The following is a 26,579-nucleotide window of genomic DNA, read 5'->3' on the forward strand; positions in this document are numbered from 1 at the left end:
ATTCCATTCTTTGGGGTGAAATGTTCTGAAGATGTCAATTAAGTCGATCTAATCTAGTGAGTTATTTAGGATTGCTGTTTCTTTGCTGATTTTTTGTCTAGAGAATTTATCTAGTGATGTCTGTGGGGTATTAAAGTCCTCTAGTATGATTGTATTGTTGATCTCTCCCTTGTTATCTTCCAGGAACTTTTTTTATGTATTTGGGTGCTCCTGCATTGGGTGCATATATGTTTATCAGGGTTATATCTTCTTGTAGTATCGATCCCTTTAGTATTATGAAGTGGCCTTATCTCTTGTTATGGCCTTCACTTTGAGGTCTATTTTGTCAGATATAAGTATTGCTACCCCAGTTTTTTTTTTTTTTTTCATTTTCATTTGCCTGAAAGATATTTTTCCATCCCTTCACTTTCAGTCTGTGTGAGTCCCTTCTTCTGAGGTGGGTCTCTTGTAGACAGCAAATATATGGGTCATTTCTTTCAAATACATGGGTCATCCATTTAGCCACTCGATGTCTTTTGATTGGAGCATTTAGTTCATTTACGTTTAAAGTCACTATTGATAGGTACTTTTTTAGCCATTTTTATGTTTTGTGCCTGTGTTTCTTCTTAACATTTTATTTCTTCTCTTTACACCAGTCCCTTTTGCATTCCTTGCTTAGCTGGCTTGGTAGTGATAAACTCCCTTAGCCTTTTTTTTTTTTTTTTTTTTTTTTTTGTCTGTGAAGCTTCTTATTTCCCCTTCAATTTTGAATGATAGTCTTGCTGGATAGAGTATTCTTGGATTCAGTCCCTTGCTTTGCATACTTTGTAAATTTACTTCTATACTTTTCTGGCCTGATGTGTTTCTGTTGAGAAATCATTTGATAACATAATGGGAGATCCCTTGTACATAACTTTCTGTCTCTCTCTTGCAGCCTTTAAGATTCTCTCTTTGTCCTGAACATTTGCCATCATAATTATGATGTGTCTTGGTGTGGGTCTTTTCGGGTTCATCTTGTTTGGGACTCTCTGTGCCTGTGTGACTTTTTTCTTCCCCACATCGGAGATGTTTTCAGACATTATTTCTTGAAATAGGTTTTCTAACCCTTTTTCTTCTTCCTGTTGTTCTGACACCCCTATTATTCATATGTTGCTTTGTTTCATGTTGTTCCATAGCTCCCTTAGGCTGTCCTTCTGTCTTTTAATTTTTTTCTCCAATTGTAGTTCAGTTTCGGTGGTTTTTGCTTCCCTGGGACCCGTCTTCTAATTTGCTAATTCGGTCCTCTGCTTCTCCTTGTCTAATGTTGAAACTTTCCATGGTGTTTTTAATTGCAGCTATATCACCCTTCATTTCTTTTTGATTCTTACATAAGTTGTTGATGTTTTTTCATCCATCTGGTTTAAGAACTTTATGACCCTTATTCTAAATTCTTTCCTGACATATTACATGCCTGTGTTTCACTGAGTTGCCTTTCTGGCGATTTCTCCTTTTCTATCTTTTGGGGTTTCTTTGTCTACCCATATTTCATCTCACCGACAATGACTGCTGCTTAATCTGAGCAAACCACACATGCCACACTAGGTGACATGTTTGAACCGCTCAATCTGTGGTCAATTCAAATAGAAAAATCACTTTCAAAAGGCTACCAGCTCTAGTCACAGTTGGCCCTGTTTCTCTTTTTGTGTGACCCTTATTGCAGTACTTCCTTAGCTCACATCCACATTTCTTCCTCCATGAAATGGGAAAGCTGGACTGCAATATATTTAAAACTCTAAAATCCAGTGACTTATTCTTTCTGATAAAGGTTGAACTGTGTTTGAGCCCTCGTGAGGCAACTTTCCCCTTTCCCACACGACATTCAGCCTCTAAGTGGCCTGCTGTGGCTGAGGTGCAGTAGAAGGTGCAGACTTGTGGAGTTTCGGGGGAGCCTGGGGAGAGGAGAGGGTCCAGAAGTGTCAGGAAGTCTGGCGCTGAGTCCGGATTGTTTTTTCTTATAGTGTCATTTTGAGAGTTCTTTATATATGTTAGGTGAAAGTCTTTTGACAAATATGTATTTGCAAATATTTTCTCCAAATCTGGTTCCATTCATTTAACATTCTCAAAAAGACTAATCTGTAGCTTATCTTTTCATTATCTTAACAGTTTTTTTTCATAGCAATCAGTTTTAACTTTTGAAGTCAATTTATCAGGTTTTCATTTTTACTTTTTATATTTAAATATATGGTCTATTTTTATTTAATTTTTATTATCCTCACTCAAGGATATATTGAGAGAGAGAAAGAGGTTTAGAGAGATAGAGACATTGATGTGAGAAACATCTATCAGTTGTCTCTCATAGTGCCCATACCGGGGATCAAACCCCAACCTTGGTGTGTGCTGTTACCCAAATTTGAACCCACAACCTTTTGCTATACGGGATTATGCTCCAACCAACCAAGCCACTGGCCAGGGCTATTTTTAATTAATTTTTGTAAAAAGTATGAGGTATTTACAGTATGGGTTTTTTTATTTTTTATTTGCATATGTATATACAGTTGCTCCAGCAGCACTGTATATAGAAAATACTATTATTACTCCATTTATTTGCTTATGCACCTTTGTAAAAATCAATTCAACATACTTGTAGATCTCTTTCAGGGTTGTTTATTCTGTGACCTTGATCTACGTGTCTGTTTCTCTACCAATATCACATTCTTGTTTATTGTACCTATATAGAAAATTTTACAGTTGTGTAGAAAGATTTCCTCCCAGAACAATTCTTTTAAATAATTATTTCATTTATTCTAGTTCCTTTGCCTTTCTGTATAAATTTTAGAATAAGCTTGCCTTTGTCAATAATGAAAAGTCTTGCTGGGATGTTATTAGAATCCTTAAACCTATTGATCACTTTGGGGGAGAATTGACGTCTTTACATAAGGTCAATCTTCCAATTCATGAACATGTATATGGGTTCATTTATTTAGATCTTTTGTGGTTTCTTTTATTAGTATTTTGTAATTTTTAGCATACCAATCCTTTGTATGTTTTGTTAGGTTTATACTGAAGTATTTCATTAAATGAGGATGGGGAAGTGACAGTAGTGTTGTGCTTTTAACCTAGGTTTCCATTTGTTCCTTGCTATATATGCAAATGCAGTTGATTTTGTGTGTTGACCTTTACAACCTGCAACCTTGTTCAACTAGTTTGTCGGGTTTTTTTGGCTGTTTCTTTTTATAGATTCCCATAAAACTTTTATGTAGACCATCTTGTCATATGGAAGTAGTTTTATTTCTTCCTTTGGAATTTGTATGCTATTTATTTTTTCTGATTTTATTTTGCTGGCTAGGGCCTCATATATTATGTTGAATAAGAGTGGTGAGAGCAGATATCCTTGTATTGTTTTATTTTTGATCTTGAGGAATTCAGTCTTTCACCAATAAGTAGCTGTAGGTAATTGATTTTTCATATAGACTTTTCTGTCATACAAACTTGTTAAATTCAGTCTTATGACTTCTAACATGTTAATTATAAATCCTTTTGGAGTTTCTACATACATCTATCTAATCTAATCTAATAAAAGAGAAACATGCAAATTGACCATACCTCTGTGACACTCACAAGCCACACCCACCAGCCACGCCCACCAGCTCATCAGGACCGAGTATGCAAATAAACCCAAACAAGATGGCTGTGGCCACGGAGCTGGAGCGCACAGGAGGCTTGGGTTGCCCCTGGCGATGGAGGAAGCCCAACTTCCTGCTTGCCCTGGTCGGCTGTGGCCTCCGTTCAAGGCAACAAAGTTTCAATTATAGAAGGTAAATAAATCCCAGATACCTGCTTCCAGCCAGCCTCCACTGGGAGCTTGGGTGGCTGGGGGCTGTGGCCAGCCTGCAAACAGCCATCAGCCCTTCACCCAGGATGGCCACACCCTCAGGGGTGAGGGTCCCCGCTGGGGAGCTTGGCCAGCCTGCAAACAGCACTCAGCCCTTCACCCAGGCAGGCCACACCCCAGTGAGGACCCCCACCCTGAAAGGGGTGTGGCCAGCATGCAAACAGCCATCCACACCTCACCCAGGCTGGCCAGGCACCCCAGTGGGGACCCCCACCCTGAAGGGGCTGTGGCCAGCCTGAAAACAGCCCTCAGCCCCCTCACCCAGGCTGGCCACCCCCTCATGGGGTGAGGGTCCCCGCTGGGGGGCTTGGCCAGCCTGCAAGCAGCCATCAGCCCCTCACCCAGGCTGGCCACGCCCCCCCCAGCAGGGACCCTCACCACATGGGGGCGTGGCTGGCCTGTTAACCACCATAGGCCCCTTGTCCAGGCCACCCCATGCCCCAAGGGAACCCCCACCCTGATCCGGGACACCTTCAGGGCAAACTGGCCAGCCCCCACCTGTGCACCAGGCCTCTATACTAATAAAAGGGTAATATGCCAATTAGACTGGGAGACCTTCCTGGAGACCTTCCGGACATTCTTCTGGACAAAGCCATGGTGGCAGGGCCGAGATAGAGGCAGTTAGAGGCCAAAAGGGGAGAGCAGTTGTGGGTGATCAGGCTGGTGGGGTGCGGGGCCGTTGGTGGTAAGCAGACCAGCAGGGGGGGCAGTTGGGGGCAAGCAGGCCATCACTGGGGTCAGTTGGAGGTGATCAGGACAGCGGGGGGGGGGCAGTTTGGAGTGAGCAGGTCAGCAGGGGGGCACTTGGGGATGAGCAGGCCAGTGGGGAAGGGAGGGAAGGTGGGGGCGAGCAGGCCAGCAGAGGGGGCAGTTGGGGGTGATCAGGCTGGTGGGGGGGCATTGGAGGGTGAGCAGGCTGGCAGGCAGAGTGGTTAGGGGCAATCAGGCAGGCAGGCAGGCAGGTGAGTGGTTAGGAGCCAGAAGTCCCGGATTGCGAGAGGGATGTCCCACTGCTGGTTTAGGCCCGATCCCTGTAAACTGGCAGTAGGACATCCTTCTAGGGGTCCCAGATTGGAGAGGGTGCAGGCCGGGCTGAGGAACACCCCCTCCCCCGTGTATGAATTTCGTGCACTGGGCCACAAGTATATATTTAAAAGACTAATATGCTAAGTTTCCCTCTGACTGTCCGACCGGTAATTATGATGTGCACCAGGGGGCAGATGCTCAATGCAAGAGCTGCCATGACCCACACAGGCCACGTACAAAGAAATGGCACCGTGGACCTGGCGCCAACAAAGCAACACTCGGCTTTCCCCAACACAGGCCCCGTCACCATCCTGGAGCAACAGCCCACCAAATTGCAGCCAATGCTATCAAGACCCTTTGGCGCAAAATGCGACCCACAACCTGGCCCAGCCCGGAAACGGTGGCTGTGGGTGCCGGGTAATGACGTCACGTAGCAACACCTGGCTTCCTCTCCCTAGCTACCCTTTGCAGTTTCTTCAGCCCAAGAACACAACTTGCTTTATAGCAAGGTGCAAACATTTTCACTTTAACCAAATGTCTGTGAGGTGTTTTCCCATGCCTCATCTAATTTGATCCTCACAGAAGTCCTGGAGTAGGTAGATGGCAGGCTTGGTAGAATCCTATTTTTTTTTCATTAGCTGGAAAAGAGAGATTTAGAAAGTTTAGAAACTTGACCCAACTGAAAAGAAGTAAGAAATGGTGGAACTTGAAAATGACCTCAGGTTTTCTCACTGCGCAGAATATAGTCAAACACTGTTGCAGTTAATTATTTTACCCTTTGTTCTCCCTGCATGATCTACAGTAATAATCTGTTTCATGTTGATATTTACTGCTGTATTGCTGACAATTACCTGAAAGAGAAGTTGGGGTGCTTCACTGGGCTGGAAAAAGTTTAGCTAAATCAAAAAGTAGGTCTAATTAAGCAAGTTTATTCTATATCTATAAAAGGCTAAGTTGAATCGCGCATGTGTGATACATATAACGCTCTCACTGGCACCAATTGCACATGTGTGTTTCGATACATCATTGTTGATCGTGAATTTGATTGACACCTATTATAGAAAAAGGGTGAGTGGCGATATTACAATATTTCTTCTAATTAATTTCCTTTCAATGTGCATGAATCTGTGCACTGGACCACTAGTAATTATATAATCTCAAATAATGACTGTGTTGTTCCTTTTTATCTTTACACTGTACTTCTTTTTCTTATTTTGTTGACTAGTATTTCCATTACAGTGTTAAATAGAAGTGATGATAGTATGCTTGTGTGGAGGTCTTGATCACAAGTAAAAAGCTTTTAGTGGATTATCAATAAGCATCTTATGTTGTAGGTGGCTTGTATCCTACCTTTCTCAGATAAAATAAAATGTCATTTAATTCTTACTTTGTTAAGCATGTTTTTTTTCTTTTTGTTTCAGAATCATGCATCGATGTCAAATTTCATCGAACATTTTTTCTTTATTCATTGAGATAATCACATGATTTTCCTTTTTTAATCTGTTTATGTGGTAAATTAAGCCTTGTATTCTTTGGGATTAACCCATTTTATTTATATATATATATATATATATTTTAGAGGCCCGGTGCACAAAATTTGTGCACTGGGGGGGGGGGTTTGTCCCTCGGCCCAGCCTGCATCCTCTCCAATCTGGGAACCCTTGGGGGATCAAGGGTGGCAGTAGGACATCCTTCTCACAATCTGGGACTGTTGGCTCCCAACCACTCTCCTGTCTGCCTGCCTGATTGCCCCTAACCGCTTCTGCCTGCCAGCCTGATCGATGCCTAGCTGCTCCCCTGTCAGCCTGATTGATGACTAACTGCTGGCCCGATCGCCCCCAACTTCCCTCTCCTGCAGGCCTGGTTTCCCCCAACTGCTCTCCCTTGCTGTCCTGGTCTCCCCAGCTGCCTCTCCCTGCAGGCCTGGCCTCCACAACTGCCCTTCTTCCCCTGCAGTCCTGCTCATCCCCAACTTTCCTCCCCTGCCGGCCTGGTCCCCCCTAACTGCTCTCCCCTGCTGGCCTGGTCTCCCCCAACTGCCCTCTCCTGCAGGCCTGGTCACTCTTAACTGCCCTCCCTGCCAGCCCGGTCACCCCTCACTACACCCCCTCCCCCTGCCGGCCTGGTCGCCCCTAACTGCCCTCCCCTGCAGGCCTGGTTGCCCCCAGCTGCCCTCCCCTGCAGGCCTGGTTCCTCCCAACTGCCCTCCCCTGCAGGCCTGGTCCCTCCCAACTACCCTCCCCTGCAGGCCTGGTCAACCCCAACTGCCCTCCCCTGCTGGCCTGGTTCCCCCAACTGCCCTCCCTTCCCGGCCATCTTGTGTGTTGAAGTGATGGTCAATTTAGATATTACTCTTTTATTAGATAGCATATTGCTATAAACATTTTTATGCCTGTCTTGTGGTGGACAATTGTATGTATTTCTGTTGAGTTAATACCAAGGAATGGGTCCTGGAGCTTACCTTTTTAATTTTTATTTTAAAACTTCTATTTAGCTTAAGTACTCTCCTTAGTCACTGCATGGTGTATATTTATTTCCTTTTACTTTCAACATCTTGTACTTATATTTTTATTGTTTTTTTGTAAGCTTTCTATATTTAAATTTTAAAATCTCTGTGCTAAGCAATGTTCTACGTGCTATGTATGTTAATGTAAACTTGAGCTCTGCAATCAAATTTTTTCCCCACACTGAGGATGACATTTTTGCTGTATTTTGGCTTATATTTTTGCAGTTGAGAAGGAACCTATTAGTTTAAATTAAATACTTTTCATGTCAAGGTAATATGTCTGCTTTAAGATTTTGTTTGTTTTATTATTACTAATACTTTGCATTCAGTTGCTTTGCTTCTTTAATTTGTGGATTGGTGTTTTATGATATTTTCAGATAGGGGCTTCGGCCTCATTTCTTCTTATACTTCCATGAATCATAAGTTAAATCTTTCTATCCTTTCTCTTTTTATTTTTATATTTCCCTTTTCTATATTTTTCGATAATTTCTTCTGACCTCTCTTCCAGTCACTAATTTTAATAGCTTCTTATAATCTAATAAACTTATCCATTGAATTTTTAATTTCAGTTCTTTACTTTTCCATTTTTAGAAGTTCTATTATTTGTTCAAATATTTTAATTTACTTTTTATAATTTTTATTCCTTACAGATATTTCAGAGTTGTCTTTTATTTCTTTAAAATTATAAAGATAGTACTTTTGTAACCTGTTTGATAATTATAATATCCAAATTGTTTGTGGGTCTGTTCTTGACATCTGATGTTTTGGCTGGTTTTTGCTCATATTGCCTTGTTTCCTTAGGCACTTAGTTATTTTTGACTTGATAATGTTCACTGTCCTAGAAACGTCATTAAGGCATAGAATGAACATGCTCTCCTCTAGGCAGGACTTGGAATTATTTTAAATACATTTTTATTAGTTTCAGAGAAGAAGGGAGAGGGAGAGAGAGACAGAGACATCAATGATGATAAAGAATCATTGATGGGCTGCCTCCTGCACACCCCACACTAGGGATTGAGCCAGCAACCTGGGCATGTGCCCTGACCAGGAATCGAACCATGACCTTCTGGTTCATAGGTCAGTGCTTAACGACTGAGTGATGCTGGCAGGGCCTTGGAATTATTTATATTAGGTGCTGGGGATACAACCAATAAGGGGGTCACTGAGTTCATTTGTTGAGGTTCTTTGGACTACTTAGGTAATGTGAACCTCAGTAAATGTGCAAGACCCATGGTCAACACTAATGAGCTCTTGCTCCCTTGTATTAGTTTTTTATTTAGTACCAAGGCAGCCTTCTCTGCTGTCGCCTGTGGGTGGTGATGGGGGCAAGGGCACATTTTACTTGTGGTTTATTCTTTTTTTGTGTTTTTTTGCCGGTGTTATCTTTTGGGGGATGGTGTAGTATTACACATTAATGTCAGGAGGTCTCTTATTTGACATTCTACCTCAACAGATTTAGATTTTCCTGCTCTCCTTGCCCCATAAGAACACCAAAACTGAACTCTAGATTTTTCAGGGTTGGCAAGTGTCCAATGGGCATAAGTGGATATAGTGTAATGCTCCAGTGCTCCATTTACTTCCCTGGGTTTCTATATTGTCTTAGATTTTGAACAGATAAATTTATGGCACTTTAAAAATATACCTAATTTGCACATTTTTTGTCATTTTTAGTTTTTGTAGTTGGAGGGTTAGTGTAAATAAACTAGCTTGCCACTAATGAAAATGAAAAAAAATTTTGGGAAATGTTCAATAAAATGCTTTTCATTAATTAGGTAGGTGAATTACTATAAATTAGGAATGTTACTTCTCATGTTTATTATGAATATTTTTTAACTTTTTGGTTTGCAACTAATCACTTTCTTGTTTTAGGGGTAAAAATATTTCCATCATGGCTCATTCAAAGACGAGGACCAATGATGGAAAAATTACTTATCCTCCTGGTGTCAAGGAAATCTCAGATAAAATATCTAAAGAGGAGATGGTGAGACGGTTAAAGGTGAGTAAAACTGGTTCTGGTTCTTTTTTTGTTTTTTGTTTTTTCCCCCCGAAATCCCTTTAAGGGTGTGGGGCTTGATTAGTGCTGTATCTTGTTAGGGTAACTTTAAAAAGCAAATCAAAGCAGGGAATGGAAGGGAAAGGATCTCAGAGAGTGGCGGTAGTAAAGAACTGTAGTGTTTCTTAGCTGTTGTTAATGGGAGAGCAATTAGAAAGGTGAGGCTCAGATTTTCTTGGGCCTACTATAGTTGAGCATAAAGAACAACTCCACAATATTCATATTCATTTTTGTCTATAGAAAGTTTTCTCATATGAGAAAGGAAGTTTCAAATTTTTGTTCTGAATACTCAGGCTGTATTTTACTTTTTCGTAAATTATTTAAGGGTGGGTTAAAGAGCTTTACTGTATCTTTTCTCTCTGCTTTGACATGTGTGAATGAATCAACACTAATGGTGAACTTCTATAGCTGAGGCCGTCATTCTATGGCTAGAGTCTCTTCATATTTGTTTGAATAATATTTCTCCTTTTCCTTCATGTCAGTGATGGTCTCTTGATTGTTAAAATGGTTAAAGGAAGAGAGTGGCCAAGGAGAATGTTAAATTGATTTACCAGTTCAGATTTTTTAAAATTTTGAGTGTTTTTCCCCCCTCCTGGTTGAATCAACTGAGTCATTTATTTTACTTGATAGGTCATTATTTACTTATATTTCAAGATAAAAAACTTTCCATAATTAATCAATGAAGGCCCAGAAACTTTAAAGCAAAGTACTGTTTTATAGCTATTGATGCCTGGTTTATTTTTATCATAAGAAAAGGACCCTAATACAAATACTACTCTAAATTTCATGGTAAAGTCTTAGTCTTATAACCTTTATGCTTAAAGTTTTAGGATGTCAAAGATCAGATGCTTGTTATTCAAAGGCAAACATACCTTTGAGCAGATTCAATTTCCCAATATGTGGATATTTTATCTAGTTAGGAACCAGTATATATCTTATTAAAAATAGTAAAGCTACAATTCTGAATCGGGTTTTCTTTTGTTTTGTTTTCTTCTGTGTATGTTCTCTTGACTACAGAATTTTTAGGGAAACATACATTCATTTCCTCATATTTGTTTGTATTTCAGCAATGATAGGTAAACAACCCTATTGTTTCCTAAGAAACTTATGTTAAACACAGAGACTACACTTATAAGCTGATTAGTGTTTAGCGACTTTTAGAGATGTTATTTTCTCAAACATCTTTTTTAATTCAGAGGACCCATATGAGTTATTGATAAGTTTGTAACACTATTTAAGTTGTAGACAGTAGTGAGGAATTCCCCCTTATCTAGCCTTTGAGTAAACTTACTTGTTAGTCTTAGAATATTTTGTATAATGCTTTCATTATTTTTGTAGACATTTATGCCCAACTGTATTCTGATTAATATAATTTATCTTCTTTAATTTTCCTAATTTACACTTACCATTATTTTAGCAAACTTCTTAGAGAAATATAAACAGGATTTGGTGTGGGATGATTATAATTTTTGACATGTCCAAGTACAGCTGTAAGTTTTATAAATTATAACAATTTGTTAATATGTAAGATGTCACTGTAGAGAAAGAAATAGTTCTCTGCATATAGGTCTTTTTTTCTTTGTCTCTTTTCATAATACACTAGGTCATCAAGGCATATATCTTGAAAGTAATAAAATTAAAAAGTTAGAGTAATCTGGACATTATACCCTGAAACTGTAGTGCTCATCTGGAAGAATTACTCTACTGTTGATTCTGGCATCTGACATAATAGAACTGAGGGTCTACTCTGTGAGGCACAGTTTCTCACGGCTGCTCTGAGAATTCAGTAAGACATTGGACATTTATTACTCAGAAGTCTAGCTCTACAGCAGAGTGGAAATTCTTGCAGTATGTCTCCAAGACCAATTTCCTAGACATTGATACTTGGTGGCTAGCCTTGGTTGTTGATTAGTATTTGCAGCACCACCTAGTGGATGCCAGATGGTCACCTTTCCTGTGCTATGTCAAGTTAGGCAATTTTGTTGTCTTATTTGAAGTGGTAATAGTATAGACTGAGGGTTCATCGTAACTACTAGTACGGAAATTAGAGAAAGCTCTTCACAGAATTCAAACTGTGCTGTTTCTCCCCATTCTTAAGTTTATCCTACTTCTTTTATGTAAACGTTTTTGAAAAAGGAGCCATTTCTGGTAGGTTCATTCTATACATGCTATTGAGTCCTACTAATGAACTATCCATATCATATTATCTTTTACTGTTGCACAAGAAATATTTTGTTGGATGCTATGGTAGTCTCTCAGGATAGCTTTTTCACACTTAGGGATGCATTTTTGCCATCCTTTCTTGAATCTGTTTACATATTCTTTTTTAGCTGAATATATTAATATCCATGTATCTGGAGTGGTTTATGGCTTAGATGGAAAAGTAAATTGTCATTCTGGGATTTTCTTTAGAGGTATACTTTTCTCTTAAAAGGATTAGATATATTATTTTAAAAGGATGCTGTTTTTAAGAAGAGACATACTCCTTTTATTCCAGTTGTATCAGTGAGATCAGAAGCACTATGTAAGGGTAGCTTTAAATTTTTAAAATCTGGTTAGCAGGTATGCGTAAATTAAAAGTATTTCACTTAGTCTTTTAAAGAAAAGTTATTTACCCTATAGTTTTATAAGGATCTTGTTCTCTCAGGTAGACACTTCCAGGGGAAAAATAAAAGTATATTTATTGGAAGTTTAACCTTTGCAGTTAATACGGCTTTTATTTCAACTTTATTTGTACATGAAGGATTTCATTATTTGATTAATGTGTTTTTATATAGATGGTTGTGAAAACTTTCATGGATATGGACCAGGACTCTGAAGAAGAAAAGGAGCTTTATTTAAACCTGGCTTTACATCTGGCTTCAGACTTTTTTCTCAAGCATCCTGATAAAGATGTTCGCCTACTAGTAGCCTGCTGCCTGGCTGATATTTTCAGGATTTATGCTCCTGAAGCTCCTTACACATCCCCTGATAAACTAAAGGCAAGTACTGATTTAAAGAACTGCCAAGATTGACTGATACTTCTATTATCTTTCTAACTAAAATGGGAGTTAGAGTGTTTAGGTAATTTCTTTGGCTTCTTAGACATTAGACATTAGCTGCTGAAATCTTTTGTTAAACTTCTGTTTTCTTTAGAACTTAACTTCCTCCCTATAATGCTATCCCCGTTAAGTACTTGCTTTTAGAAAACAGTTTCTGGTGTTTATTCTATACTTTTTATGTCATCATTAGCTTTATTTCCATATTACTTGGGGGACAATTGTTTTCTCTTTTGAAAATCCATGTTAAAGACCATGTTTGTTATTTAAAAGACAGTATCCAGTAAAAACCTATATCTATATTATAAAAAGCCCGTGGTCGTAACGACCAAACAACCGGTCACCATCAAGTGCATGGAGCACCTCTCGGTCCCTCCCCCGCAGCCCACAGGCTCTGATTGCAGCAAGGCTGGCGGCCGGTGCAGTAAAGCGCATGTGGGTGGGCGGGGCTGTGCGATTTTGTGCGCAGGGATATATTTATGTGTATATATATATATATATATATATATATATGAATCCTAATCCATTTAATGTAAGATGTGAGGTGTGATGTGAATTGTGTTGAAGAAAATAATACGAACAAAATTTTAATGAAATAAAAAAAGACCTAGTTATAGTAGTTGTAAATAAAGCCTTATGCATGGTAAATCTTTCAAGATGAGAAAAGTAGAATAGCGCGATTAATCTAGCTGTAGAAATAGCATACAGTAAGAAAAATGAATAAAGTAGGTTAGGGAGAAAATTAGAAAAAACTGACAGCAAAAGACACAGTAAAAGATAATTGTGACAAATTGGTTAGAGAATGAATCCATGGGATGATTATTAATACCCAGTGTGAAAAAATAGCAGTCAATTTAGGTTTATTTTATTTAACAAATATTGATCTTAATTATGTGTCAGGAACTGGGTTTACTCTGGTGAAAAACAACCAAGACTTGATTCTTGAATTTATGCAGTTGCTTCTTGATAATTGGAGTGAAGAACCTGCTTATTTGACCATGTCTGCCAAATTTCAGTATGGAATGCCTAAACTAGATGGATTTACTTGTTTTACATTTTAATTGGTGAAAGAATCTCAGAATGGCGGTGGTAGGAGCAAGTATTTGTTACTTAAAAGTGGAATTGAACGTTGAAAGAGTTGAGAATGATCAGAGACTTCACTAATGTGAGCTGGTCTGTGGAGTTGTACACCCAGGTGTATATCTTGACTTCTAATTTGAACGTCTCATTTGGAAGTGCTTAATTTGTTTAAGGAGTGATTGTATTTGATTGACTGTGGCTCTTCCTCACCAGGTGTCTTATTGGCATTCTCATGAAGAGGGAAGTGTAACTTAGTGCTGCTACATGATTTTTTTCTACCTCTATTGTGGATTTCTCATTTTTCATAATCTGACCTATGTCAAGGCTACAGGGTGATGAAAAGTTCTCCCAAAAGAATAGCAACATATCTGGACAATTTATGAGAAGAACATTGAAGAGTTGAGTTTAGAGTCTTTGGATTTCTTCATAGCTGAAAAAATAAGGGCATCTTATTTTTTGTGGTCTGTTTTTTGGGTCTTAATTATAAATACTTTTTTCATTTTATTGGGGTAGTACTTATAAAATATTCATTTTGAGGGTGTTTTTAAGTATCGAATAGTTTTCACTCTATTTGCATCAAAGTTATAATTTTCTTTGTCTATAGTAGTAATAATAGAAAATTGTGACACTTTGATTCTCACCTTTCCACTGTCAGTTTATTGTTGTCATAGGGAAAACCCTTTACACCTGACTTCACATTTAGGTCAGTGATTGTTGGAGAAATTATAAATGACTGTTGCCTTTCCATCTTCAGGTAGCAACATGACAGTTCCCATAGACATATTTTGCACAGTACTGTCATAGTAACCATTTTTTAAGGATGTACTTTGATAGTGTTTTTCTTGAAAATATACTTCGTCATCAGCATATTACATTTCTTCCCTTTTAAAAATAAGCTTGTTTATCATTTTACTTCTAAGGGAAACTTTTTCCCCCTCTTTTGTTGGTGTTAATCCTCACCAGAGGATATTTTCTCCATTGCTTTTTAGAGAGAGTGGAAGGGAGCTAGCAGGGGTTGGGGGCCCAGGGAGAAAGGGAAGGAGGGAGAGAGAGAAAGAGAAAGAGAGAGAGATATTCACGTGAAAGAGACACATGAACTCATTTCCTCCCACCCATCACCCCCCGCCCCCCCTCCACTCAGAGGTGGGGAGTGAACCCAAAAATAGAAAGCAAGGAATAGAGATAGATTGAAAACTGGTGGGGAGAAACAAATAATTATAACAATTAGATAGGAAGCTTAAAAGTTAACTTCTTAAGGGTCTTTTTAAAATTTCTAAGCTTCTGTGATCTATTGTCTTTTTACTTAGAGATTTCATTTTGGAATTTTAAGGCTCCTAAATTGTGTTCTTGCTATATAATTACCATATATAGGTGCTGTTCTAGCAAAGCTGATCAATTCCCAGTCATTGCTACCTCTTTTATTCTGATAAACTTAGCATAAATTTTAGTTCACTCAATTTTTAGGTCTATTTTTTTAACTTGCTGTAAGATGAAGTTTTTCTCTACTTTAAGATTATGGTAAATGATTTTCTATTTTCCTATGAAGGGTAGTAAGATAATTGGTATTTTCATACGATGATGTCCTTTTAAAAAATTCCAGCCAAATGTAATTATTTTTGGTTGTTTATAATTTATTAGGATAGATACCAGTGCTGAATTAGCTTTAGCATTGGATATTTTAATTTAGCATTCTATAATCTAAACAATACTTTGTGTTTTTTTTAAGGATATATTTATGTTTATAACAAGGCAGTTGAAGGGGTTAGAGGATACAAAGAGCCCACAATTCAATAGGTATTTTTATTTACTTGAGGTAAGCAATATATTATATCTTGAAATGGCATTTTAAATTATTTGTGCTTTTATATTTGCACTAATTAAAGTGTTTATCTTTCATCTTTTTTACCTCTTATTTTAGAACATTGCTTGGGTCAAGTCATATAACATATGCTTTGAGTTGGAAGATAGCAATGAAATTTTTACACAATTATACAGAACATTATTTTCAGTTATAAAGTAAGTTTATTTTATTAGGAATATAACTTTAAATATGAAGGGTTTTAACTTACAGATGAATCTGCTTAAACTGTGTTTGTTATAAATATTGGAAGGCTAAGAGTTGTAATTTAAGAATTCATTAACATTTCTATAGATGTTTTAAAAAACAAATATACCTTAATCAAGTTTGTGATGTAGAAAATAATACAAGAGTAGCATTAAGGCAATCTGTACCCAATATAAAAATATTTCTTGGGTTATATTTTTATCTTTTTATTAACTTATGTGTTACTGACTCCTTAATTCATGTGAATAGTTGAACTATTTGTGTGTTCTTTAAAATTAGTATAATGAATTTCAGCAAAACAATTTGATTTTCTGAAATTAAATATAAAGCTGCATTTGAGTTAATTACTTTTGATTTTGAGACTTGTTAAAATTAGGGAAAAGTAATCCAGGAAATGTAGTTTAAAAAAAGATTTTGGATACTATTATAAGATTTGGGAGCCAGGGAAGCTTTAAATGAATATATAGAATTTGATATAATTAATATTTTAGTATCTTTTTTATAAAGTGTAATGTTTATTAGTACCGTGTTATGATTAAATAATGAATATTTTAGTTACACCCTAAATATCTATTTTGAATTTCAGCAATGGCCACAATCAGAAAGTTCATATGCACATGGTAGACCTCATGAGTTCCATTATTTGTGAAGGTGATACAGTATCTCAGGAGCTTTTGGATACAGTTTTGGTAAATCTGGTCCCTGCCCATAAGGTAAGTAGCAATATATACTGAAAATATCTAAAGCCTGTTAATGTTAAGGCCTAGAATTCGTGCTTTTGTTCTAAATACAACTTACCCTAACCCTTTTACTTTAGTGTTGGAGAATTTGTTTCATTGATATTGATAAATATTAATTGTGTTTAATAAAAATGATACAATTATTAGTCAAAAATGAAATGAAAATAAATAATTTAGTTCATGTTACAGATCAATAAAGTTGATCTGTAATAACTTAGTTTTGAATGAGATATGTTTCAAGAAGTGAGTTTAATAGTTATTGAAATGCTGTTATATAACTTTGTATTGGGAGATGCTGTGAGCAAATAGGCCCTAGTGTAGATTAAGAGGAGAGGTGAAATTAAAAGGGAAGCCTCTACTAATTTGAAGATAAAGGATATATTGCTGACAGTATTTCTTGCCTCAGTGATGTTAATCAAAGGGAATATGTGTGTGTTTGTGTGTTTTTCTTTGAGAATAACTCATTTTCCATATTTACCTGGCAGGGGAGATACTATGATCATGAAAATAACTAACTTTCCAGTAAGCAGTTGGAAATATGATTCTATTATTCACGAAGGATCAAGATTAAAGAGAGGGCCACAAGAATCACCAGTATAAATATCTATGCAAACTTAAACTCTTTCTAGCAAGATTTAATCTAAGTTTATAGCTATACAGTATTCATACAAATTAATGCTTCAGTGAAAATTACCTCATAATGCAACATTTCCAAATGCTTAAAATAGTTCCTAAGTGCTGAAACCCAGACACTGCACATAGCAGTATTAGATCTTTTTTGTTGTTGCTTGTTTGCTTTTTTAATATAAAGAAATTAACTTCTAAAAAATTTCAATTTATTGGGGTGACATTGGTCAACATGAACATAGAGGTTTTAGGTGTGGGTTTCTATGTTACAAGATCTGTAAATACTGTGTGCCCACTACTCAAAGTCAAATCTTCTCCTGTTATCATATAATAGGACCCCCTTCCCTCTGGCAATCACCACACTGCTGTTTGTGTTTATGAGTTTCAGTTTTATATCCCACAAATGAGTGAACTTATATGGGTCTTAGCTTTTTCTGACTGACTTATTTCTCTTATCATAATGTTCTGAAGTTCCATCCTTTCTTATGGCTGAGTAGTAGTCCATTGTGTATATGTACCGTATTTTCTTTATCCAGTCCACTATCACAGGATACTTTGGTTGTTTTCATGTCTTGGCCACTGTGAATAATGTTGCAATGAAAATAGGGGCTCATATATCTTCATGAACACATGATTTCGAGATTTTGGAGTATATACCCAGGAGAGGGATTACTGAGTCCTCTGGTAGCTCTATTCTTAATTTTCTAAGGAATTGCCAGACTGCTTTCCATAGTGGTTGTACCAGTCTACATTCCTACCAGCAGTGAATGAGGGTTCCCATTTTTCTACAACCTCTCCAACACTTGGTCATTGCTTGTCTTGTTGATAATGGCCACTCTAACAGGTGAGAGGTGGTATCTCATTGTAGTTTTGATTTGCATTTCCCTAATTGCCAGTGAGGCTGAACATCCTCTCATATATCTGTTGGCTGTTCCTATGTCTTCTTGGGAGAGGTGTATTTTCAGATCCTCTGCCTACTTTTTGACTGGGTTGGTTGTTTGGTGAGTTTTATGAGTTCATTATATATTTTGGAAATTAAACGTTTGTTGGAGCTACTGTTTGCAAATATTATCTCCCATCTGGTTAGCTGCCTTTTTGTTTTGCAGTCAGTTTCTTCTGGGGTGCAAAAGCTTTTTAGTTTGATATAGTCTCATTCATTTATTTTTGCCTTGACTTTTTGTGCCTTTGGAATAAAATTCATAAAAGGGTCTCTACAACCAAGGTCCATAAATTTGGAACCTGTTTTCTTCTATGTTATTGCTTTGGGTCTTATATATATACTAGAGGCCCAGTGCATGAAATTCGTGCACTGGGGATGGGTGGGGGGTCCCTTAGCCCAGCATGTGCCCTTTCGCAGTCCGGGACCCCTCCCTCCTTACTGCCCACCTGCTTGCTGCTTCCTACCGCTCAGCTTGCTGCTCCTTAGTGCTGCCGCAAAGGCCTTGGGTCTGCTGGGTGCGGGGCCTGCAGGTTTGTGTCTCTGATACCCCCAGCAGCCCCAGCACCTTGATGGCGGGGCTTGGGGCTGCGGGTCTTTGATCAGGGCCTCAGCAGCCCCAGCACCAAGGTGGTGGGCCTTGGGGCTGCTGGGTACAGGCCCCCCGCTGCATGTTTGTGTCTTCTATCAGGCCCCCAGCAGCCCCAGCAGCCCCAGCACCGCCTAAATAACTTAAGGGAAACTTTATTTAGTCTTCTTTTAAAAGCAATCTAGTTTAAAAATGAGTTACAGTTAAGAGAGAACAAAGAACATGGTACCTAAGCGTGAGATAGACAGACAGAGGAGAGGCTGGGCACTGGTCAGGGGCTTACATGCCAACTGTTCTCCACCTGGGAAATGATGTAAAATCGGTTTCTTTAGTTTTCTGCTTAATGGTCTTCTCCAGAGAGTGGAGTGGCATCTGCTCACTTCTCCCTGGGGCCTGGCTTGGTGGTCGCCTTGGGGTCTGCCTGCGCTCCAGCGGGATCCGCACGGGCCTGCCTGCTCCGCCTGGCCCTGTCCACACGTTGCTTCCTCTGAGTCTTCCTTGGGCACAGTCCCGGTCCATCACCTCCTCCTGTGTCTCCCACCGCCAGGGCCGATAAAGAGGCCCACACAGAGTTCAGGTCTGCAAGGAGCTGGTCCTCTGCTTTCAGAACCTTCGGAATCTCCTCTTGCAATTGTTCCCTTCCATGACCTTCTTTCCCTACCTCCGGAATCTTCCCGGAGCACCACATGCCTGCCCTCCAGTAGAAGGTTGTCTTTGTGTGACTTTCAGGGCAGCCTTCAGGGCCTGGTGGCCGCACTGCGCCCCTTCCACGTTGGGCACCGGGCCTGAGGCCTGGCCGGGAAGGTGGGCGGCTCCCCAGCAAGTCTCGCTGCACCAGGCACATGTGCACCCGCCCCGGACCGTGCCCTCCAGGCATGGCGGCTCCACACTGTGCTCAGGGCCTGGGAGTTAAGCAGCAGGGTGGTCCTGATGCTCCGGTGGCTATGGCAGCCAAGCTGAGTTCCGACAGGCTGCGGCTAGGGGCTGGGGGCGCCCCCTGGGTGGCGGCCCCTGCCAGCAGCTGCAGGAGGCTGGCCTCAGATTTGGACTTGAGCAGGTGGGGCAGGCGGGACAGCAGCTGGACAGGGGGGAGGTGGTGGAGGCGGGGCAAGGGCAGGGGTGAAGGGGCCTGTGGTAAATCTAAGGGCTGGGGCGCTGGCTCCACCACAGGGGCTGGGGTCGCAAAGTCTTGCAAGGAGATGGAGGAGAGGGTGCCGTAGGCGGAGTCCATGGAGCAGGAGCTGCCCTCCCCGGGGCCCAGGGCCAGCAGCTCGCTGGTCAGTGTGACAGATGAGGCGGTGGTACTGAGGGACATCTCGTCCGATTGGGAGCTGAAGGGGCCGCCCTCGAACTCGGTAGAGGAGAGTGTCTCCCCTGGCTCCAGCACCACCACGGCCAGGGTCTCCGTGGAGCTGTCCGAGGCGCAGTGCTGGGTGTCCAGGCTGTTGCTGCTTTTGCGCAGGATGGTGGGGAAGCTGGCGGTGGAAGTACTACTCTCCCCACCCTCCTCTTCCTCCTCATCTTCCTCCTCGTCCTCCTGCTCCTCCTCCTCCTCCTCTTCCTCCTCTAGGCTCTGTAGGTTCTGCTGGCTGCCCGCGTGCTCCTACGCATGCAGCTGCTGCAACTGGTTCTGGGCATTGTAAATGGAGTCCACCCAGCCCTGGCACAGAGCCTGCCCGCTGGTCTGGAACGTGTAGCCCCCCACAGCGCTGTGGAACTTGTTCAGGTGGATGAGGAGGAAGGAGCCAGGGTCCCGCAGCTCCCGGCACACGATCTTGTCCACCAGCAGTGATGGCCTGATGACCCTGGTCCCCTCAGCCTTCTTCACTGCCTTGGTCACTAAGAGCAGGTCCGTGAAGAGGAAGCAGTACACATCCATCTTGCTGTCCTTTCCCTCCTTCATCCTCAGGCTGCCCTCCAACAGCAGCTGACACGTCTCCTCTGGGGAGGCACCTGGGATGGGCACGGTCAGGTCCAGGTGCAGAAATTCCTTCAGGAGCTTGTCCACCTCGTCGTTGCTACCCTCCACCACCTCGTAGGCGTCCATGCAGCTCACCACGGCGGCCAGCTGCTGCCGCATGCACGCGTACACGTGGTGGATGAAGCGCTCCACGGAGCTGATCATGGTGATGACGGCCTCCTTGGCACGTGGCTCGTCCCTCTTCCTCAGCACCGACTTGAGCAGCAGCGGGTACTTGGTGAGCCGCTGGTGGGGCTTGGCGAGCATGTTGCTCAGCTTCAGCTGCTGGCACTGCTGGTGCTTCTCGGCCCACGTCATGTAGGCCGGGAAGAGGTTGTTGTTGCGCAGCAGGCTGCGCATGTACTCCATGCAGCCCTCCTTCATGCAGTACCGGATGTAGGGCTTGAAGAGGGAGCCGAACATCTTGAAGCCTTTGAGGAGGTCCCGGGCTACAGCAGGCCCCCCCCCCCCCCCGTGCGCAGCGCCTTCTCCACCATCGGCGCCATCACGCTGTCCCACAGCCAGCGGTGCAGACACGCGATCTTGGGGATGTTGCTGAAAAGGAGCGGGTCTTGGAGGTGTCGGGACTCCTCCCCAGGGCGACCCTTTACCCGGGAGTCCCCGCCGCTCCATTCACCCCCTCGGCCAGCGGGGAGCGCCCTCGGTGGGTCCTCTGCTCTGGGAGCTGGGGAGGAGGAGGCTGGCGGAGGGCGAGGCCCTAAAGCAGGAGGAAGCCTTGGAAGGCAGGCAAGGAGCCCAGGACTCAAGGCGCTCCTGCCGCCACCCCGCGTCCCGCTGGGGCCTGCACCCAGGAGTGCCATGACTGCGGCAGGGCCACCGGCTGGGCTTGGAAGTGAGTCCTCCACGAATAGTTCCAGCAGCCTGCCTGGTATGGGTGGGGATTTCGGGTCACCTTGAGGGAGGCTCCGGCCTTTCTCTGCTCCTCTCCTGGTGGAGCGGTGGGACTCCAGCACTGAGGTCAGAGGAGCCGCCTTCCAGCCCCCAGGCTGCTTCTCAGAGTCAGAAGTTTCGCCATTGGCCTCTGCCTAGGACAGGACCTCTGCACCCCCAGGGTGCATGAACACACAGGGCTTCCATCAGGCTCCGCTGATCCTGGGGCCGGGAGGTCTCTCGGCTCCGCTGATCCTGGGGCCCTGAGGCCTCTCGGCTCCGCTGATCCCTGGGCCGGGAGGCCTCTCTGCTCCGCTGATCCCGGGGCCGGGAGGCCTCTCAGCTCTGCTGATCCCCGGGCAGTGAGGCCTCTCTGCTCTGCGGCTTCAGGGCTCTTTGGCTTCGCTCCACCGCTTGGAGCCTGAGTATGCAAATTAACCGCCATCTTTTAGCTTCTATAATTGAAACATTGTATCTTTTGGAGCTGTTGCTTCAGGAACTCAGAGCTCCGCAGCCACAGGCGGGGAACCTTGGCTTCCTCCATCGCTGGGGCAACCAAACCTCCTGTTCTCAGCTGCCTGGCTGCTGGCGCCATCTTGGTTGGCAGTTAATTTGCATATCTCGCTGATTAGCCAATGGGAAGGGTAGCGGATGTACGGCTAATTACCATGTTTCTCTTTCATTAGATAGGATAGGTCTTTGATCCATTTTGAATTAACTTTTGTACATGGGGACAAACTGTAATCCAGTTTCATTCGTTTGCATGTGGCTTTTCAGTTTTCCCAGCACCATTTATTGAAGAGAACGTCTTTACACCACTGTGTGTTTCTGTTTCTTTTGTCAAAAATATCTGTCTATATACATGTGGTTTTATAGCAGGGATCTATTCTGTTGCATTGATCTTGTGTCTTTTTCTCTGCCAATACCATGCTGTTTTCATTATCATAGCTAGCTCTGTAGTATAATTTGAAGTCAGCATGATACCTCCAGCTTTGTTCTTTTTTTCTCAGGATTGCTTTGACTATCTGGGGTCTATTGTGGTTCCATACAAATCTAATGATTTCTTGTTCTGTTTCTTTAAAAATGACATTGGGATTTTAATAGGGATTGCATTAAATCTGTATATTGGCTTGGGTAATATGGCCATTTTAACTGTGTTGATTCTTCCAACCCATGAGCATGGGATATTTTCCATTTTGTTGTGTCCTTTTCAATCTCTTTTAATAATGCTTTGCGATTTTCAGTATATAGGTCTTTCAAATTCTTTGTTAAGTTTATTCCTAGGTATTTTATTCTTTAGGTTACAAATGCAAAAGGAATTGTGTGTTTTTTTTTTGTTTGTTTGTTTTCATTTCTTTTTCTGACGTTTTGTTTGTTTTGAAGGCAGTGGATTTTTGCACATTGATTTTTGTATCCTGCAACTTGACTGTATTTATTTATTGTTTCTAATAGTTTAATGATGGAGTCTTTAAGGTTTTCTATCTACAACAAGTGACAGTTTGACTTCTTCCTTCCCTATTTGGATGCCTTTTATTTCTTTCTCTTGCCTTATTGGTTTGGCTGGGACTTACAGCACTATGTTGAATGAGAGTGGACATCCTTGTCTTGTTCCTGATCTTACAGAAAAAGCTTTCAATTTTTCACCGTTGAGTATGATATTAGCTGAGGGTTTATGATAGATGGCCTTTATTATGTTGAGGTACTTTCCTTCTATTCCTATTTTATTCAGTGTTTTCCTCATAAATGGATGTTGTATTTCATCAAGTGCTTCTTCTGCATCTGTTGATAAGATCACATGATTTTTATCCTTTCTTTTGTTAATGTGTGTATTAGATTGATTGATTTGAGTATGTTGAACCATCCTTGTGCCACTGGAAAGAACACCACTTGATCATGATGTATTATTTTTTGGTTGTACTGTTGCTTTCGATTTGCTAGTATTTTATTTAGGATTTTTGTATCTATATTTATCAGAGATATTGGTCTGTAGTTTTCTTTTTTTGTGTGTTATCTTTGCCAGGTTTTGGTATTGGAGTTATATTGGCCTCATGGAACATGTTAGGAAGTATTCCTTCTTCAAGTTTTTGGAAAAGTTTGAGAAGGATACGTTTTATGTCTCCCTTGAACATTTAGTAGAATTCCCTGGTGAAGCCACTGCCCCTGGACTTTTGTTTTTTCGTAAGGTTTTTGATGGTTGTTTCAATGTCCTCACTATTGATTGGTCTATTTAAATTTTCCAATTCTTAATGAGTTAATCTAGAAAGGTTATATATTTCTAGGAACTTACCCATTTCTTCTTGGTTCTTGAATTTGGTGGCATATAGCCTTTCCTAATATTCTTTGTTTTATTAAAATTTGTGTGTAATCCTTTTGTTCTCTACATTTCATTCAATTCTGCTGTAATTTATATTTCCTTCTGCTGACTTTGGGCTGCTTTTCTTCCTCTTCTAGTTTTTTAAGATGTGATGTAAGATTGTTTACATGGGATTTCTCTCTTTTCTTTTTCTTTCTTTTTTTTTAGATAGGCCTGTAATGAGATAAACTTCTCTTATTACTGCTTTCACAGCATTCCAGAAGTTTTGATCTGTTGTATTGTCATTCTCATTTGTCTCTATATATGTTTTGATTTCATCTTTTCTTTCTTCTTTGATCCAGTCATTATTTTTGTGAGCATATTCTTTAGTCTCCATGTATTTTGGGTTTCTTTACTTCCTTTTTGCAGTTGATTTCTAATTTCAAGACATCATGGTTATAGAATGAACTTGGTATGACTTCAACCTTCTTGAATTTGTGGATGCTAGTTTTGTGACCCAATCAACATTTGGTCTATCCTAGAGAATGTTCCATGTGCACTGGAGAAGAATGTATAATCTCATGTTCTGAGATAAAAGGTTCTGTAAATGTCAATTATGTCTATTTGGTTTCGTGTTTCATTTAACGCCCATATTTCTTTATTGATTTTCTCTTTGGTTGATCTCTCTATAGCTGTCAATGTAGTATTAAAGGACCCAACTATGTCTTTCGATCTGTTTCTCCCTTTAGTTTTGTGAATAGTTGTTTTATATATTTCAGTGCTCCCTGGTTGGGTGCATATATATTAGGAAGTGTTGTTTTCTTGATGTAGTGTCTGCTTTATCATTATAACTAGAGGCCTGATGCATGAAATTTGTGCAAGAGTAGGCCTTCTTAGCTGCAGCTGACTCAATCTCACAGCTGCAGCCCTGGCTTCATTCCAGAAGGACGTCCAGTCTAATTAGCATATTATGCTTTTATTATTATAGACGTGTCCATCTTTGTCTCATATTATCTGTTTTTCTTTAAATCTATCCTGTCAGATTTAAGTATGGCTGCCCCTGCTTTTCTGTGGATGCTATTTCCTTGGATAATTATTTTCTACCCTTTTACTTTGAATTTGTCTCTGCAGCTTAGATGTGTCTCTTGCAGGCAGCATATGGTTGGGTTTTGTTTTTTGATCCACTCTGCTACTCTGTGCCTTTTTATTGGAGAATTTAGACCATTTACATTTAGGGTAATTATTGATGTATGAGGATTTACTATAGCCATTTTATCTTCGGTTTTCTGGTATCTCTGTGCCTCCATTAGTTCGTTTCTGTTGTTTTTCTGTTATTTTTGTTTGATGGTATTTCATACTTCTTTTCTGTGTTTCTTCTTTTTTTTTTACACTATGTGTTCTGGTTTAGGGATTTTTGTAGGAGGTTACTATTAGGTTTATTAAAAATAAACCTGTATATATACTATAGTTTTTCTATTTTTTTCTTTGAGTGCATCAGCTTTTCATCCTCCTTTTCCAGTTTATACCTTTAACCCCTCTCCGTTTATATTTTTGTTGCCACAAACTACCCCTGTTTATGCTGTACGTTTTTTGGTGATCTTACTCTTAGGGTTGTGACCGTATGTTCTTAGTTTCAAGTATAATAACTCTCTTGAGTATTTCCTGCAATGGAGGTGTTCTGGTGATAAAATTCCTCAACTTCTATATGTCTGGGATCGTCTTTATTTCTCCTTCACATTTAAAGGATGATATTACTGTATATATTATTCGTGGCTGGTAATTTCTCTATTTCAGACGTTTAAATATTTGGTTCCACTTTCTTTTTGCTTTAGAGTTTCTGCTGAGAAGTTGAATGATATTTTGATGGGTTTTCCTATGTAGGTCACTTCTTTCTTTTCTCTGGTTGCTTTGAGAATATTTTCTTTGCCATTAATTGTTGACAGATTCAATACCTAGTGCCTTGGAGAGGGCCTCTTTGGGTTGAGGTAACTAGTGTTCTGTGTGCTTCTTGGATTCGAGGATCTAGTTCTTTGCATAGGTTTGGGAAGTTCTCATCCACTATTTGTTTGAATAAAGCCTCTGTTCCCTGTTCCCTCTTTTACTCCTCAGGAATACCTATAATCCTAATATTGCTTTTTCTGATGGAGTCTGATAGTTCTCATAGAGCTCTTTCATTTTTTTTTATGCTCACTTCTCTCTCTTCTTCCCTCTGTGTCATTTCTAGATTCCTATCTTTGATATCACTAATTCTTTCCTCCATCTGGTTGGCTCTGTTTTCTGTGCTCATTAGTTCACTCTTAATCTCCTTAATTGCATGCTTCATTTCTCAGATTTCTGATTGGTTCTTTTTAAAAATTTAATGTGTTTGGTAAAGTACTCGTTTTGTTCATTGATTTGTTTTCCTGAGTGCATTTTCTCACATCTCGTTGAGAATTTCAGAACCACAGTTTGAAATCTCTGTCATTTATATCACATATTTCCTTGTGTTCAGCTTGCTTACTGAGGATTTTTCATTTTCTTTCTGGTCATTCTCGTTATCATGGTTATTCATGGTATTTGCCGATATCACTTGTCTAGGCATTTATCTCCCTGTAAGTATGGCCAATAGAAGCTTTTCCTGAAGTGGTCTTTCTATTTTCCAGTAGATGGTGCTGAATTGCAAGATTTCTTTTAGCTCCATTATCTCCTAGTCTTGAACCTCCATAAGACAGTATAGCCGAGCTGCTTGTGGGTGGGTTTTGTTTACTCACCATATAGGCGACTCCATCCCAAGCACTATCGAGGATGAGTCACAGAGGAAACAGTGCTTTTGCTGCATTAGCTCTTAGTTTACATATAATATGCTCCTAGACACGACTCTAAGGGGACCAGGGAGGCTAGTTTTGGGAGTCCAAGTGGCAGCAGGGCTCTGTGGTTTAGGTTCT

At 40.6% G+C, this 26,579-nt stretch overlaps 1 protein-coding gene across 16 annotated transcripts in view; it reads left to right on the forward strand.

Moving 5' to 3' along the window:
• The window catches only part of PDS5B (PDS5 cohesin associated factor B), a 257,616-nt gene that overhangs the window by 62,490 nt on the left and 168,547 nt on the right, over positions 1 to 26,579 (forward strand). For 12 of the 16 annotated variants that reach the window (XM_036296868.1, XM_036296863.1, XM_036296864.1 and 9 more), the window contains exons 1-6: positions 7,633 to 7,653; positions 9,252 to 9,378; positions 12,213 to 12,416; positions 15,280 to 15,366; positions 15,472 to 15,569; positions 16,205 to 16,331. In XM_036296868.1, coding sequence (XP_036152761.1) covers positions 7,646 to 7,653; positions 9,252 to 9,378; positions 12,213 to 12,416; positions 15,280 to 15,366; positions 15,472 to 15,569; positions 16,205 to 16,331 — 651 coding nt within the window. In that variant the 5' untranslated portion in view covers positions 7,633 to 7,645. Of the gene's footprint in view, positions 1 to 7,631; positions 7,654 to 9,251; positions 9,379 to 12,212; positions 12,417 to 13,782; positions 13,952 to 15,279; positions 15,367 to 15,471; positions 15,570 to 16,204; positions 16,332 to 20,541; positions 20,710 to 26,579 lie in introns of those variants that run through there. The other 4 variants (XR_004965701.1, XM_036296869.1, XM_036296873.1 and 1 more) reach the window with 4 other exon arrangements.

The sequence above is a fragment of the Myotis myotis genome, unplaced genomic scaffold, assembly GCF_014108235.1.
Source record: "Myotis myotis isolate mMyoMyo1 unplaced genomic scaffold, mMyoMyo1.p scaffold_m19_p_3, whole genome shotgun sequence".
Lineage (NCBI taxonomy): Eukaryota > Metazoa > Chordata > Mammalia > Chiroptera > Vespertilionidae > Myotis > Myotis myotis.